Source organism: Centroberyx affinis, unplaced genomic scaffold (assembly GCF_046629955.1).
Source record: "Centroberyx affinis isolate AG114_WGS23_722 - 3 ecotype Tasmania unplaced genomic scaffold, CSIRO-AGI_Caff_v1 ptg000647l_1, whole genome shotgun sequence".
Lineage (NCBI taxonomy): Eukaryota > Metazoa > Chordata > Actinopteri > Beryciformes > Berycidae > Centroberyx > Centroberyx affinis.
Genome location: NW_027279273.1, coordinates 380850 through 395391, shown reverse-complemented (window position 1 = coordinate 395391; position 14542 = coordinate 380850). Strand labels below are relative to the sequence as shown.

At 43.2% G+C, this 14542-nt stretch overlaps 1 protein-coding gene across 1 annotated transcript in view; it reads left to right on the top strand.

Annotated features, from left to right (window-relative positions):
• The window catches only part of prr12b (proline rich 12b), a 32254-nt gene that overhangs the window by 15047 nt on the left and 2665 nt on the right, over positions 1-14542 (top strand). Inside the window, exons 5-14 of the mRNA XM_071518995.1 lie at positions 46-252; positions 1791-1865; positions 2477-3323; positions 3479-4110; positions 4224-4340; positions 4850-4983; positions 7656-8587; positions 10783-10902; positions 12965-13062; positions 13827-13958. Coding sequence (XP_071375096.1) covers positions 46-252; positions 1791-1865; positions 2477-3323; positions 3479-4110; positions 4224-4340; positions 4850-4983; positions 7656-8587; positions 10783-10902; positions 12965-13062; positions 13827-13958 — 3294 coding nt within the window. The remainder of the gene's footprint in view (positions 1-45; positions 253-1790; positions 1866-2476; positions 3324-3478; positions 4111-4223; positions 4341-4849; positions 4984-7655; positions 8588-10782; positions 10903-12964; positions 13063-13826; positions 13959-14542) is intronic.

Genomic DNA, 14542 nt, shown 5'->3' with positions numbered 1-14542 from the left:
TTTAGCTGAATGTATAGCTGAATGTTCTACCTGTCTGTCTCTCAGATCAAGCTGCCTATCCCCTCCATGCCTCCATCAGACTCCCTGCTGAGGACGGACTCCCTGTCTAGCACCGAGCCGGTTCTGTCCGATGGCTCGGTGGGTTCAGCGCCATCCCTGGGCCTGAGTCCTGGACCGAGCACCGGATTGGACATCAACAGAAATGACCAGATGCAAGACAAGATGATGAAGCAGCAGCAGAAAGCTCAGGAGGTGAGGAGCACACGGGAGCAGCTAGACAAAGACTGCTACAATAGCAACACCTAGCAAAAATCTTTCAATCTCAATATTTTTCTTAGATGTTTCAACTCTATGGCTAGTTCCTGTCTATTTGTGTTGATGAGTTGACAGCGTGTTGTCATGTGAGTGTACAGTGTTTTCTGCTCAGGGAGATCCCTCCTCATTAGTTGCACTGGCAAAGCGTCTTTCTTAGTTTTCTCTGTGGCAAATGTTGGACTGGTCTTTGTTGTGAAATAACAAACCTGTTTGAAGTGTAAATGTGTTTGTCAGTAACTTACTGCCAAGTATTAGAAGTTTTGAAAAGAATGGTGATTGCTTCATTTGAATTCAATACGAATTTTACCATGCAAATTTCAACGGACTGGCACTCTGGAATGTGTGACCCAAGCTGAGAGTTTTCTCATTTCCCCGTCAAATTATACACCACAGCTTGAGAGGAAGTCTTTTTCAGTGGAGACATGCAAACTGACAAATATCTTGCAAAGAAAAATTAAGTATTTTTTGAGCAGGAATACATGGCTGAAAAAAACAAATAATCTGAATTGTGAGATACATTGTTAAAATGGAGAGGGTATAGGTCTTTACAACCTGCCAACTAATCTTCACTTGAAAATGGCATAGAAGCTTTTGTATGAGGGTAATCCATAATATCTATGTAGTATGAGGAATGTGTGGTTATTATATTAGCTACAGAGCTATTTTCTGTATTCCATATGATCTATGATTCCTTTACATTGCATTACATTACGTCATTTAGCAGACACTTTTATCCATAGTCACTTACAGTAAGTGCATTTTGTCAACAATAGCCAAACCAACTGTATATCACAGTCTTCATCAGCTAAGCCTTTAATAAGAATACGTAGCATTTGCAGAATTGTTTTTTTTAGATTAGCTGCATATCCATGGCACATAGTCACATAGACACAATTTAGGACTGGTTGCCAAATACCTTGAAAATACCTGGATCTGCCGAGCTGCACCAGTAGGAAAACCACCTGCTGATGCGTTTCTTCAAGCCTACATCCAAAGTGTTTGTGCTCTGTCAATTACTAGTTGTTTGCCAAACATATGCAGGATGTGTGGACACAGGAGCTATAGATGTGTGGGGTTGCAGAGGAATGCTTCGACTTTGACGTGGGGAATTTTGCCTCAGTAACAGTGAGACATACAGTATCTTCAGCCTATATTCTGACTGTGAAATTGGCAGAGGTTTAGGTACAGCTTACCTCCAGTATCTCCTCCTTTAGATGAGGTTGTAAACACCTTTTCCCTCTTAAATAGAATCTAGATAGATGGATGTGTTCTTGCATTTTCTGCAACCCCCCTGAACTCCTTTCAAAAAGATGGACATTTGTGCATGTCTTCAAGTAGACAACCCTTGAAGACATGCTGCTGTTCCTAGCAGTTCCTAGTTTTAGATCCAACAGTCTTTCTCCCAAGAGACTTTAACAATGAGTCACCTTTGATAAATGGATTTTTGAAAGCAGTTTTCTTTGATGTCGCCACAGATGACGTGGGAGAAAGAAATTGATGAGCAATTGAATCCAGAAGCCTGGGCTGCTATGCAGAAACTCTCCAGTTCAGTAAGTTGGTTCAAACCATCTACACAACTGAGTAAAACCCAGGAGGATCATATATAATTCATGACTCAAATATTCAAACTCAGGCCTCAGGTCCCTTCGGTGCTAGAGAGAACAACACATGCTGTACCTTATTCATGTCTCAGGTGCCTATAGGCACCACAGTGGAATTGACAGGAAACTCAAGGTAGTTGCATTTTGCATAGCTGTTCTTTAAGAACATGAATAGGGCCAGTGATGTTGTATAATCCTCAGTGCAATGAGAGAACTGCAAATAAATTATTTTGATGTTTAGTTGTGTTTTTGTGTTTGAAGGTTTGGTGAGGAGGAGGCTGTAGTTGACTGACAGCCAGCTCTTTCTGACTGACAAAAGAGAGAGGAGAGAGAAGGCTGTTGCCAGGGCAGCTGTTGCCACGGTTACTCAATTGCAATGCAGGGCCCTTGGCTGCCCCCTGCTGTCTGTTTAACTTTACTACCTCTATTGTCAAGGGATTAAAAATAACATGATCAATTGGACACATACTAAGAACTGTAATAACAGAGATAGTATGGTGGAATTATCATCTCTTCTTTTTGTGAATAATCATGAGATTCCTCTCTTTTCTGCCTTGCAGACCGATGATAAGAACTCTGAGCTCAAACCTGGCTTCATGGCCTCTTTTTTGGACTTCCTCAAGACAGGCAAGAAACAGCCGGGCCTGGGGCCAGGGCCCGAGGGAGGTGAGGAGGAGGCCCCCGACCCCTGCTCCTCTCTGAAGGGCGGGATCAGGCCCCTGTCCCCGCCTCCTCCTCCCCCACCCCCGCCTCCTCCGCCCCAGGCAGCGTTCGGCGAGGGAGGGGAGAGCGAGGCGGCCGGCCTGGCGCTCAGCAGCTGCCCGAGTCCCTGTAAACGTCTGGACGAGGAGCTGAAGAGGAACCTGGAGACGCTGCCGTCCTTCTCCTCTGACGAGGAGGACTCAGTCAGCAAGAACCAGGACCTGCAGAAGAGCATCTCGTCCGCCATCTCGGCCCTCTACGACACGCCGCACTCTCTGGCCGCCGCCATGGCCGCCGCCGTGGCCCAAGCCCCGCCCACCCCGTCCCCGCCCACCCCGCAGGACCCGCCTCTCGGCCTGCCCCTCCCCGCCACGCCCTCCCTCATCCCGACCAACGTCGAGGACAGCGAGGAGGAGGCGCTCGCGTACGCTCAGCATCACACGCCGGCGGAGGAAGAACCACATTCAGGCTCCCTGCAGTCGGACAGAGAAGAGGCAGAGGAGAGGGAGGAGGAGCAAGGGGAAGAGGAGGAGGAGGAGGAGGAGGAGAAGAGAGGAGGGGAGGATGCAGACAATGAAGAAAGTTTGAGAGAAAAGCTGAATCTGCAGCAGAGAGGCCTGGAGGAGGAAGAGGAGGAGGAGGAGGAGGAGGAGGAAGAGAGAGGGATGTCTGAATTTCAGATGTTAGAGGTTCCTAAAGTTGAAGGTAATCTATTTATGTGTGTGCCTGTCTGTCCTGTCTGTGTAGCTGACTATCTTCCATGACATTATTCAGTTGGATCATTCCTGCATTAAAACCAGCAGCAGTTACCAGGCAACTGATCACTTTTTTTTATTTCCTCCCCTCACCCTGCCTTTCAGATTCTCCATCTGGACCCGCCCTTGCTCCTGCACCTCCTTCTCCATCACCGTCCCTCTCCGCCTCACCGCTGACTTCCTCCTCCCGCTCCCCCTCCCCTCTCCCGCCCCCGCCCCTGTCCGTCCCGTCCCCGCCGCCCGTCCAGCAGGACGAGGACGAGGACGTGGAGGAGCCTGTGGCGTCTCCTCCTCAACAGCAGCAGCAGCAGCAGCAGCAACCCTCCTACCGGCCGCCGCCCACCGCGGGCACCTCCCCACCCCCCTCCACCTCCCCCCCGGCCCTGCCCTCCTCGCCCGTCTCCGCCCTGCCCCCGGCCTCGTCGGTGCCCCCGCCCTCCGCCACGCCTCCCCCGTCCTCCTCTGACCAGGACCAGGAACCCGAGGCCGGGCAGCCTTCCCCTTCCTCGCTGTCCTCCTCCTCGCCCTCCTCGACGTCCTCCCCGCCCCCGTCGCCCCCCACGCCGGAGGAGGCCCCGGCGTCCCAGCGCCTCACCTCCCTCCACTTGGCCAAGAAGCAGGCCGATGCCGCCATCGCCGGAGAGAGCGAGGAGGAGGACAGCGAGAGCGGGGGCGAGGGCATCTTCCGCGAACGGGACGAGTTTGTGGTTCGCACTGAGGACATTGGGACGCTTAAGGTGACCCCCCCCCCCACTCCTCCAAATGGACAGGGAGTATACAGTATAATAAACACCTTGTCATTACTGATATATGCTGTGTGTCTGTGTGTGTGTGTGTGTGTGTCACCTAGATGGCCTTGCAGACCGGCCGGGAACCCCCACCCATCTGGAGAGTGCAGAAAGCCCTTCTGCAAAAATTCAGCCCAGAGATCAAAGATGGACAGAGGCAGTTCTGTGCCACCAGCAATGTGAGTCTTATAGCAGGCATCCCCTTTAAGAGAGGACTCCCTCTACTTTCCTTCAAAGGTGCAGTATGTATTTATGTAAAAATCCAGCCGTCTTATCAGCCTAAATCTCTTAGTGGCGCTGCAACAGAGAAGAACATCCAAACCCCAGTAATTGACACTGTAGATTCACCCAAATTACATTCTGGTGTCTGTATGGCCACCGGAAAACATCTCCACACAGGAAGTGATGAATTGAAAATTAAGAGTGAAATCCATGCATGGGGCCATGGCAGTTTACTGACGTCACCTTACAGGATTTCTGGGTATTAAAGTCCTCAGAATTCAAACAGTCCTCAGAATTCAAACAGGCCAAAATGTATCCTTCCCTTTATCCTATCCTGTATAATTTAATAATTTGCAATTATTTCAAAAGACTCAAGATGACAACCTATTTCCATATAAAATAGACAATACAGTTATAGAACAATGTTTTAAGTTTAGATGCTTACTCTTAATCCCTCCTCCCTCAGTATCTGGGCTACTTTGGTGATGCCAAAATGCGGTACCAGCGTTTGTATGTGAAGTTCTTGGAGAATGTCAACAAGAAGGATTACGTTCGAGTGTGTTCCCGAAAGCCCTGGCACAGAGCCGGTCTGACTCTGAGGTAAGTTGGCTCCGGCTATCGGCTTCATTTTCCTGTTTGTTTTAATATTTTTGATCATAACTCACAGGAACATATGCTCAGACAATGAACCATACTGCTCATAAGGCTTAGTTTGTACATTTGCATGATCCTCCAACCACTCATATCTCAGCTTGCAGTTCTGTGCAGATGAGGGATTTTCTCATGCACATATCTAGATGATACACAACTTTGCTAAGCGGTAAAATCTGGTGAAATAACACAGCTGAAAAACCTTGACCCCTGTATTTTAGACGTGTATTAAAAATAAAAAAACAAACAAAAAAACACAGCAGTTTAAATCTAGACTCAAGACCCTTTTATTCAGTACAGTTTACAATCTAGCTTTCCTGGCACCAATTCCAAGCAATTCCTTTTCTTTCTCTGCAGTTTATTGGTAATGGTTCAAGTCTGCTAATGATTCATTATTATTATTATTATTATTAAGGGTCCAAGAACCTTAAACCCTCCTGAGAGAGAGTGCTCTTATACTGTATCAGCACGGCTGATATACACATCACAGCAATCACAGCTGTGTTGATATACAGTATAAGAGTGATATTGCTTTTATACAACAGTTCTATAAACAAAGCTATTTATCAAGCAATGGCCATTGAGACAACAGATTATGATTTTATGAGTTCCCTACCAAGTGTTGCTAAGCAACACATGAACTGTTTATAATAGAAAACCTGTAAAGCGGAGTGATACATATAGTAAAACAGCCCAGTGCTGTTATACTGTATATCAGCACTCATGGAATGCCTCCTGTCCAATCAAATTATTCAACTCCTCTTTTTCTTCTTCTCGCACATTTTCCTAATTCCTGCTTCATGATGGAGACATCAAATTTGGCAAAATGGTAGATAATGGTGTACAGCTACAATAACAACACTGAAAACTTGACCCTAATCAGCCAGATGGTGGTGCTATAAATAAAGGACAAACTATAGAGGCTATACATACTGTATATGCCACACAGCAAGTCAAATTGTCATGAAACCTGGCATACATAATGCAGCCAGAAATACCACTTTGCCATTGGACCCACCCAGGTCAGCTATATTAGTTTTCTGCCATTTGGAACATTTCTCTAAGGCTTTTTGAGTTTTTGACTTATCAACACCAAACTCGGTACACAGCTTAAATGAACATAGATATATTACAGGACTATAACGGGCCGATTGAATAAACAATTAAGCCATCATTAACTGATGAACTTCAGGTGGGAAATGGTCATAATTGAATGATCATCAGTCCAATCATCATAAAGTTTGTTATATGTAAAATGCACTATAGGAAACATCTATGCAAACATCTTCTAATTCAAGAAGGATGACCCTGTTAGACCACATAGTGGTGCTATAATCAAATAAATACCTTCATTACACTTAGAAGACCAGAACTCTTACAGCTTGAGTCCAATTGACACTGAACTTGGTCTACACATGCAGCCGGATATGCTCTACAACTTTGCCTACCCTGTTGAATTTCCTACCATTTTGGCTTTTCTGAAAAACATCTTTTTGACATCTTCACCATTGGACATCTCAGTTACCAAAATCTGCAGAAACCATCTATGGACTGAGCTGATTGAAAATTTCATTCGGTATTTTGATATCTTAGATGGTTCAGCTGATACTAGCCAATGAAGTTTCAAGCAGGCATGGCCTATAACAAAATCGGCCATTGACCATTTGTCCAGTCTTCACAAAATTTGGTACATATGTTGTACAGTTACAGAAACATGTCTTCAAAAGTATTCTGACATTGACATATTGACACATTCTGACACATGTCGCTGGGTGTATTCTGGGAACAAATTAAATGAAGCAAATTAAAATTATTTGTTTATGTAGACCTATTTTGTATTTCATTTCAGCTTTGCCAAATGTAATCCATAATCATTTGTCTGGAAAAAGTGTTATTTGGATGTGATAGAATAGGTAGGCTAGCAAACTAACATGACTTTTTTAGTAGGGCTGGATATTATATCGATATTGTGATATGAGACTAGATATTGTCTTTTCTGAACTTACCAGACTGTTCTAGCTGTTCTATTATTTGCCTTTACCCACTTAGTCATTATATTCACATTGCTGATGATTATTTATCAAAAATCTCATTGTGTAAATATTTTGTGAAAGCACCAGTAGTGATCCCTACAATATTGTCGCAATATCGATATTGAGGTATTGTGATATTTGATTTTGTCCATATCACCCAGCCTATTGTTTAGCCTGCCCGAGCTAAAGTTAGCGGCTGAAATATTTTAGGCTACCTTAGGAGACCTTACACACCAGGTAGACCAACAACGTCTGCCACTTTCCATGCATTATTTCATTTGTCAAGATGCTCCTGATAATAATCCTGATAATTCTCTCTCCCATCTTCCATTCAGAGGTGAAGTGGGACTAGAAACAAAAATGTAATGACGGGGAGAATTTGAGAACTAGATTTTTGCCCAAATGTGATTGGTTCTCTTGATGCAACCATCATATCCATTTCAAACCTTTTATGCTTGTCACATTGCGGGCCTGGTTAATTAATGGAGGTGAACTGTTCACTTCATGAAATCACATTTGGTGTGCAGCTGATTTAATAGGAGCTTCATTCACTACCCTGTCTCACTTTTTTAACTCACTGATTGACAGGCGCCAATCACTCCCTAAGCCGCCGCCGCCTTCCACTCACAATCAAACTCCGCCTCGAGTGGAGAGGGACGAGAGAGATAAGGAGAGACAGAGAGAGAGGGAACTGAAAGAGCAAAGAGAGAGAGAGCAGAGGGAGAGGGAGCAAAGGGAGAAAGAAGAGAAGGAGCAGAAGGAGAGAGAGAGGAGGGAGAAGGAGAGGGAGGAGAGGGAGCAGAGAGAGAAGGAGAAGCAGGAAAGGGAGCAGAAGGAGAGGGAAAGGAGAGAAAAGGAAAGGGAAGAGAGGGAAAAAGAGGAGAGAGAGCAAAAGGAGAGGGAGCACAGGGAAAGGGAGAAAGAAAAGGAGCGGGAGAAGGAGAGGGGGAGGAGGGAGAAGGAGCAGAAGGAGAGAGAGAGGAGAGAGAAGGAGCAAAAGGAGAAGGAAAGGAGGGACAAGGAGAGGGAGCAAAAAGAGCGGGAGCTGAGGGAGAGGGAGAGAAGGGAGAAGGAGAGGGAGCAGAAGGAGAGGAGAGAGCGGGAGCAGAGAGAGAAGGAGAAACAGGAGAAGGAGCAGCGGGAGAATGAGAGGGAGCAGAAGGAGAGGGAGCGGCGGGAGAGGGAGAAGGAGAGGGAGCAGAAGAAGGAGAGGAGGGAGAGGGAGCAGAAGGAGAAGGAGAGGAGGGAGGGGGAGCACAAGGAGAGGCGGGAAAAGGAGAAGGAGAAGCAGCGGGAGAAGGAGAAAAGGGAAAGAGAGGAGAGGGAGAGGAGGAGCGGCGTGGCGGAGCGCAGGAGGCTGAAGGAGGAGAAGCGGGGAGGAGAGAAGAAGGCAGAGCGTCAGCCCAGAGCCAGGACATTAAAGGACAACGCAGAGCCTCCTCCCAAGAAGAGGAAGAAGTGGCTGAAGGAGGTGCCGTCCTCCTCCGACTCCTCTCCTGACCCGCCCAGCGATGACGAAGGTCAGCAGCTCTGTGTGTGTATGTGTGTGTGTGTGTTAGGCTTGGGCAATATCGCAAATTTTATATCGCAATACTATCCCGCCAAAATATCGCAATGTACAATATTATCGCTGTTTTGTTTTTTTTGGGGGGGAGGGGGGGGCAGATTTTTCTTGCCGGGTTTTTAATTTCTTCCAAATTACATCTCACATTTGTAGGCTATAATAGTTATTATTATTATTATTGTTATTATTATTATTATTATTATTAGCAGCCTAGAAATTTGATCTTACTATTCAATAAGGCTGGGTATTGGCAAGGACCTCACGAAATTATACATATCACGATACATGGGTCATGATACGATCGTATCACGATACATTGCGATACGATACATATTGCGATACATTGCAATATTCTACATAATTTACTGAAAATTTTAAAATACAGCTGAAAATACAACTTGCTGTGTACCAGGGTAGTCTAATATGTACATCACATTATATTGATAACTCAGCGGACAAATTGAGTCAAAGCTATTTAATTCAAAGGGATTTGAGGGAAATTTTAGACATTTTAAATCCGTTTAAAACCTTAAAAAAAAATTTAATGTATCAATACGAGGGGCTGGAAAGTCGATACAGTATCATGGAAAAAAATATTGCAATACTCAACTGTATCGATTTTTTTGCACAGCCCTACTATTCAAGCATTGGAGGAAACAACAGCCATTTGGTGTAATTTGCTCATTCCGGCTATTTCTGGAAACGTGCCGATTGTGGAAAAGGGAACCCACTTGAATTAAAAAGACAAATTTTTCACTTCAAGTATTATTATTATTGTTTGTTTACCTACCACTAGTATATTATAGGTTGATAAGTTTAAAAGCTTGTACAATTGTGTATTCGATATTGCGTGAATTATCGTGATATTGGTCATGGATAAATAAGAAAAACTTTGGCTAAGAATTAAAATGTGACTCCAACCACAACACCCTTACTTTCCACTGCGCTACCTCAATGTGAGACTGCTTCCTTTTTATAGTCGTGTCTCCTTCACATAACACGCAATTTGGTGTTAACAAGTCGTGTTCATTTCATGTATTTGTGTGAGACCAGGTTGAACTAAACACAGAGACTACTTTTAAGGTTGAACTAACATCTAGTGGTTAATGTTTTGTCATGGATCAGCCAATAGCAACCAAGCTGCTTTTTTAACCAGTAGATTTCAGTCCAACCTGAAAAGTAGTCTCTGTTTTTGGTTTCCCTTTAACTTCTTAACTAAGTTCAGTCGCCACACCTAAACTTGAGTAGTACAACCACATTATAACCTGCTACTCTACACTTATGTTGTATAATGGCTCACTTCAACTCAAAGCCAACAAAAATGATATTAGTTGACGACTATAGAGACTTTCCAGTTTCGTCACAAATCCAGAAACCACAGTTGGCACCATAATGGAGGTCCAGTGGAGAATTGGCCGTGTTAAAACAAGTGTCAGAATAGGAGTGTCAGTATAAATGCCTTAGGTAACAATGAGTGGGATATGGGAAACTGAAGAAAGCACATATGTGAATTTACAGCAAACATAAATGATGGGCAAATGTGGATTGTATTCACATTAGCAGTCCACGTTTCTTCCCTGGCTTTTCTGTGGTCAATTCTAATTTTAAGTGTCCAAACATAAAAACAAACCAATAAAACACATGAACCAAGCAACAAAGGGTACAAAAACAAGAAACACCAAAAATAAAATACAAATATATATATACGTATACATATATACACAATATTTTCCTCAGAAGGTTAAGCTGATTCCTGTCTAGTGGTGGCCTATCTTCCAAAACTCCTAACACAAACATCCAGGGTTTTTTTCTCCAGATTGCAACACAACATACCTTCTAGTTATGTCTTTACATTATCCCAAATAATTGCAATATGAGGACAAGACAAGAAGTGACCGTGGGTACCTTTCACATTTTTACATGTGGACCTGGGCCGAACTCGGTTTCCCAAGCTCTGATTATAGCCCTTGACATGTCAGCTTTTACATACAAAATATCATAGCACAAGGAGATAAAATGTATCATAGGCTTTTCCCTGGCTTTTCTGAGCTGGACCGCTAGAACGCACAGACTTACCGGCTGGGAATGTCCGACTTCCGAATTGAAAACGGAACACGGCGTTAGTGTATATGTGTGTGTTTTGTGTTCCAGGGCCTGTGCGGGGCAGCGTGAACAGCCGGGCCATGAGGGAGATGTTCAGGAGCTACGTGGAGATGCTGGTCAGCACGGCGCTCGACCCCGACATGATCCAAGCTCTGGAGGACACTGATGGTGAGGACACACCGGGAGCCTCTAGGACAGGAGTGTTCAACCGTGTGCACCAGGTGATTTCATTGATTAGCATACCTTCAAACAGAGAGGAGGAAGTAATCAGTGAAATCACCTGCTGTAGCCTTTGGTTGGACTTCTCCAGTGGTAGAATGACCTTCCCATACTTATTATAGAGGCTATTCCGTTTCAAAATTATAGCCACTGCCCCAGCAATAGAAGAGTTGTTTTAACGCACCTTTGTTGTAGATCCAGGCACCATATGGATGTTCATTGTTTGAAAATAATAAGCTCAAATATCCTACCAAACCGTTGTAGGCCAGCACAATAAACAGCACAATAAAGTATGTTCAAATGTGTGTGTATGAAAGAGAGAAAATAGATGATAGATGTATATAAGATGTTCTTAAATGATGAGATGGTTAAAAAATTGTGTTTGCGCTCAACTAAAGCTAGGACTCCATTGTTCCTCAAACTTTTCCCACTTCCCTTTGTTAACTTGCACCACACCCCAATTACTATGGGTGTGGCCAAGCTGCCAATCAGTGGCCAAGCTGCCAATCAGTGGCCAAGCTGTCAATCAAAATCAGTAAATCAGAACTATAACAAAAATATGATCACAGCACTGGTTGGTTTTATATTATTAACTTCTGAACCCTCAATGATTTTAAAACAATGATATCTCAGATTTTCTGTGATGTTTGTAATTGCCTTTTTTTATAATGTATGGTGCTGTGTGATTGAATTGTATTGTTTGTTTTCTTTATCATTTTTGTGAATGTTGTTTGTTCTCAGGTCTCTCTTAAAATGAAATCTGGATCTCAGTGAGACTACCTGATTTAAATACGGTTCAGTCAGAGACACTAACGTCAAAGGAGGACTATTTGTAGCAACAAATGGTTTTACAGATGTATTTGGCGGAAAAGGCTCTGCTCTTGAAGATGCTCCCCAGATGAATCCAAGCAGCATGTGAGAGATTCTGTGGGAAGCACAATAAAACCTGAGCCAACACCAGACTGCTATCCTTTGTTATTAAAGTTTTTATTTATTTAAATATACACAAACAGACAGTATTATTACCTTTAGTTATAAAACATCCAAAGGCCCATGGTAAATGCACATATTTAGAACAACCAAAATAAACATTTAGCAGTTATAGCAATACAACCAGATCATCACCGTGTCCCAGCAATGCTATGAGCGAAAAAGCTGTCCCATGACCTCTTAAAGTTCTCACCTTTATCATTGACTCTAGCTAACATGTGTTCATATGATACTAATTCTAACATAGATTCTATCCATTTTTTAAGATCTGAAGAGGATGTACTTTTCCATAATCTGAGGATCACTCGGGCAGCCGTGACAACCCTACTACACTTATCACTGCAAAGTCATATTTTGATATATTGGGCAATTCTGTTTGGTCCCCCAGTAGGCATAGTCTTGGTGATACAGGTACCGTCGAACCCAACCACTTCCCTATGTATTCTAGTACTTTTTCCCAAAATGGGTAAACAACACTCCCAAATTGCATGTAAAAATGTTCCTGTTTCTGTCTGACATTTCCAACATAAATTATTGGTCAGCAAGCCCATCCTGTGGAGCTTAGAAGGAGTAAAATAAAACCTATGTATTAACTTATACTCAGACCGCCATCCTTATAGTACATGTAGCTAGCCTATGTGAAGCAACAAGTATGTTGACTGAATGTGATTGGTGATAGTAAGAGTCAGCTGGTAGCCGATCAGCCGACTTCAGTGTTCTGCCTGAACCAACATGATGCACCATGATAAGGGGGGGTGGGGGGCTAGAGAAAGAGTTGTATGTCTTTCTCTAGCGCTTCTCTATCATCCATGATCATTCTAGGGTCACAGGAATATTTATTCCATCACTTGTCAGGGTAATCTCACCTCTGACCCTTGACCTCCATCTATTAGTTGCTTGTAACGCTTGTTGGTCATCTAGGAATTGCAGCTCATTCTACTGTTGACCTCACTGGCTGTCTTTCTGGATTAGAGTTAGACAAATGACTAGAATGTAAAATGAAACTCCGTTTGCCCTTCAGATGAGTTGTACCTCCCGCCCATGAGGAAGATTGACAGCCTGCTCAGCGAACAGAAGAGGAGGCTGTTGAGGAGAGTCAACATGATCGCCCAGCACCAGGTAAACCTCTTTATTCTTCTAGCTGTCGGTTTTAGAGGCACTCCTTCCCCTAAAATCACACTAAGTTCTCTATTAGAGCTGATCACCTGTTGATGATGATTTATTATGGTCAGAATATCTTTTATTTATAGAGCACTTATCAGAACAGTGTTAAAAAGTGCTTTACAGGATAAATAAAGAATACATATAAAGGATAAATGAAAGGGAAAAAACACCAATGTGAACAAATGAATAGTTTAAAAAAAACAATACAAATATTTACCAGCGTGGTGAATGTTGGGTGGGATGTGGATATAGACCCTGGTTAGGGTATGGGGTAGGCTTGAGCAATATCCAAAATTTTATATTGCGATACTGTCCTGCCAAAATATCCATAATATATCATAGTATACGGGGGTGGTGTGTGTGTGTGTGTGTGTGTGTGGGGGGGGGATTACATTTCATTTCTATCACATTTCTATATTATATATCATGGGAAATATTGCGATATTCACAAAATATCTTAATATTCGCTAATATCGAATATCGGCCCAAGCCTAGTATGAAGAGGGTTAGGATTAAGGCTATGCTACCAAGTCAATATACTAATATACTAACAAAGCCAATATACCATAAATAAGCTACTACAAAAGATGCTATACACAAAAGGGTAAATGCACAGGATAATTCAAACAAAGATTTATAAAAGGAAAGATGCAGCCATCCTACGAAGTCATCATCTGAGAACTAAAACCTGAGCTGAATTTCTGTGTCCCTCTCTCCAGGAGGCTCTACATATCTTCCCCAAAATGACAGCAGACCCACTGGACTCTGGAGCCGTCAAGGTTCACCTTGGTGGAGAGGGTTACAATCGCAAAACCCTCAACCGGGTCAAGAGGAGTATGCCTAAACAGCAGGTCAGAACCACCACGGCTACAGCATCAGCCTGCTATAGTCGCAGTCACACTATCAACTCACTATTGTACTTTTTGAAGGATTGTGGGTAACCAAAGTCCTATCCTGTCTCAGTTTAGGAGGATATTTAAGATTTTTGCCATTACAGAGTAAGGCAGAAAAAATCCTATCTTAAGATATGAATTTAGCTCTTACAGAAGCATCCTAACTTGAGAATATATCCAAATTTAGGAATCCTATTTTAGAATAGCACTGAACCAGTCCTAAATATAGGCAAAAACAAACAATTTCCGACTGAGATTTAGAATTTACAAAAAAGGATTAGGGGGTTAGGATTTCCTAATTTAAGTGCTAACACAGGAGGTAGATAAGATAGGACACAACCATGAGTTTAGGATTTACTTCTGTAATAGCAAAATAAGATTTTTCCTATCTTTGACCTTAAGGACAAGAATTTTTTTCTGTAATGACGCCTAAGATATTTATAGAGATTGAATGATAACCTAACCTTTTCCTAATGCAGATGGAAGCCTGGAGGCTTTTACTGCAGTTTTGTCTCTAACGGCCTCACAAAACATTACCCGAT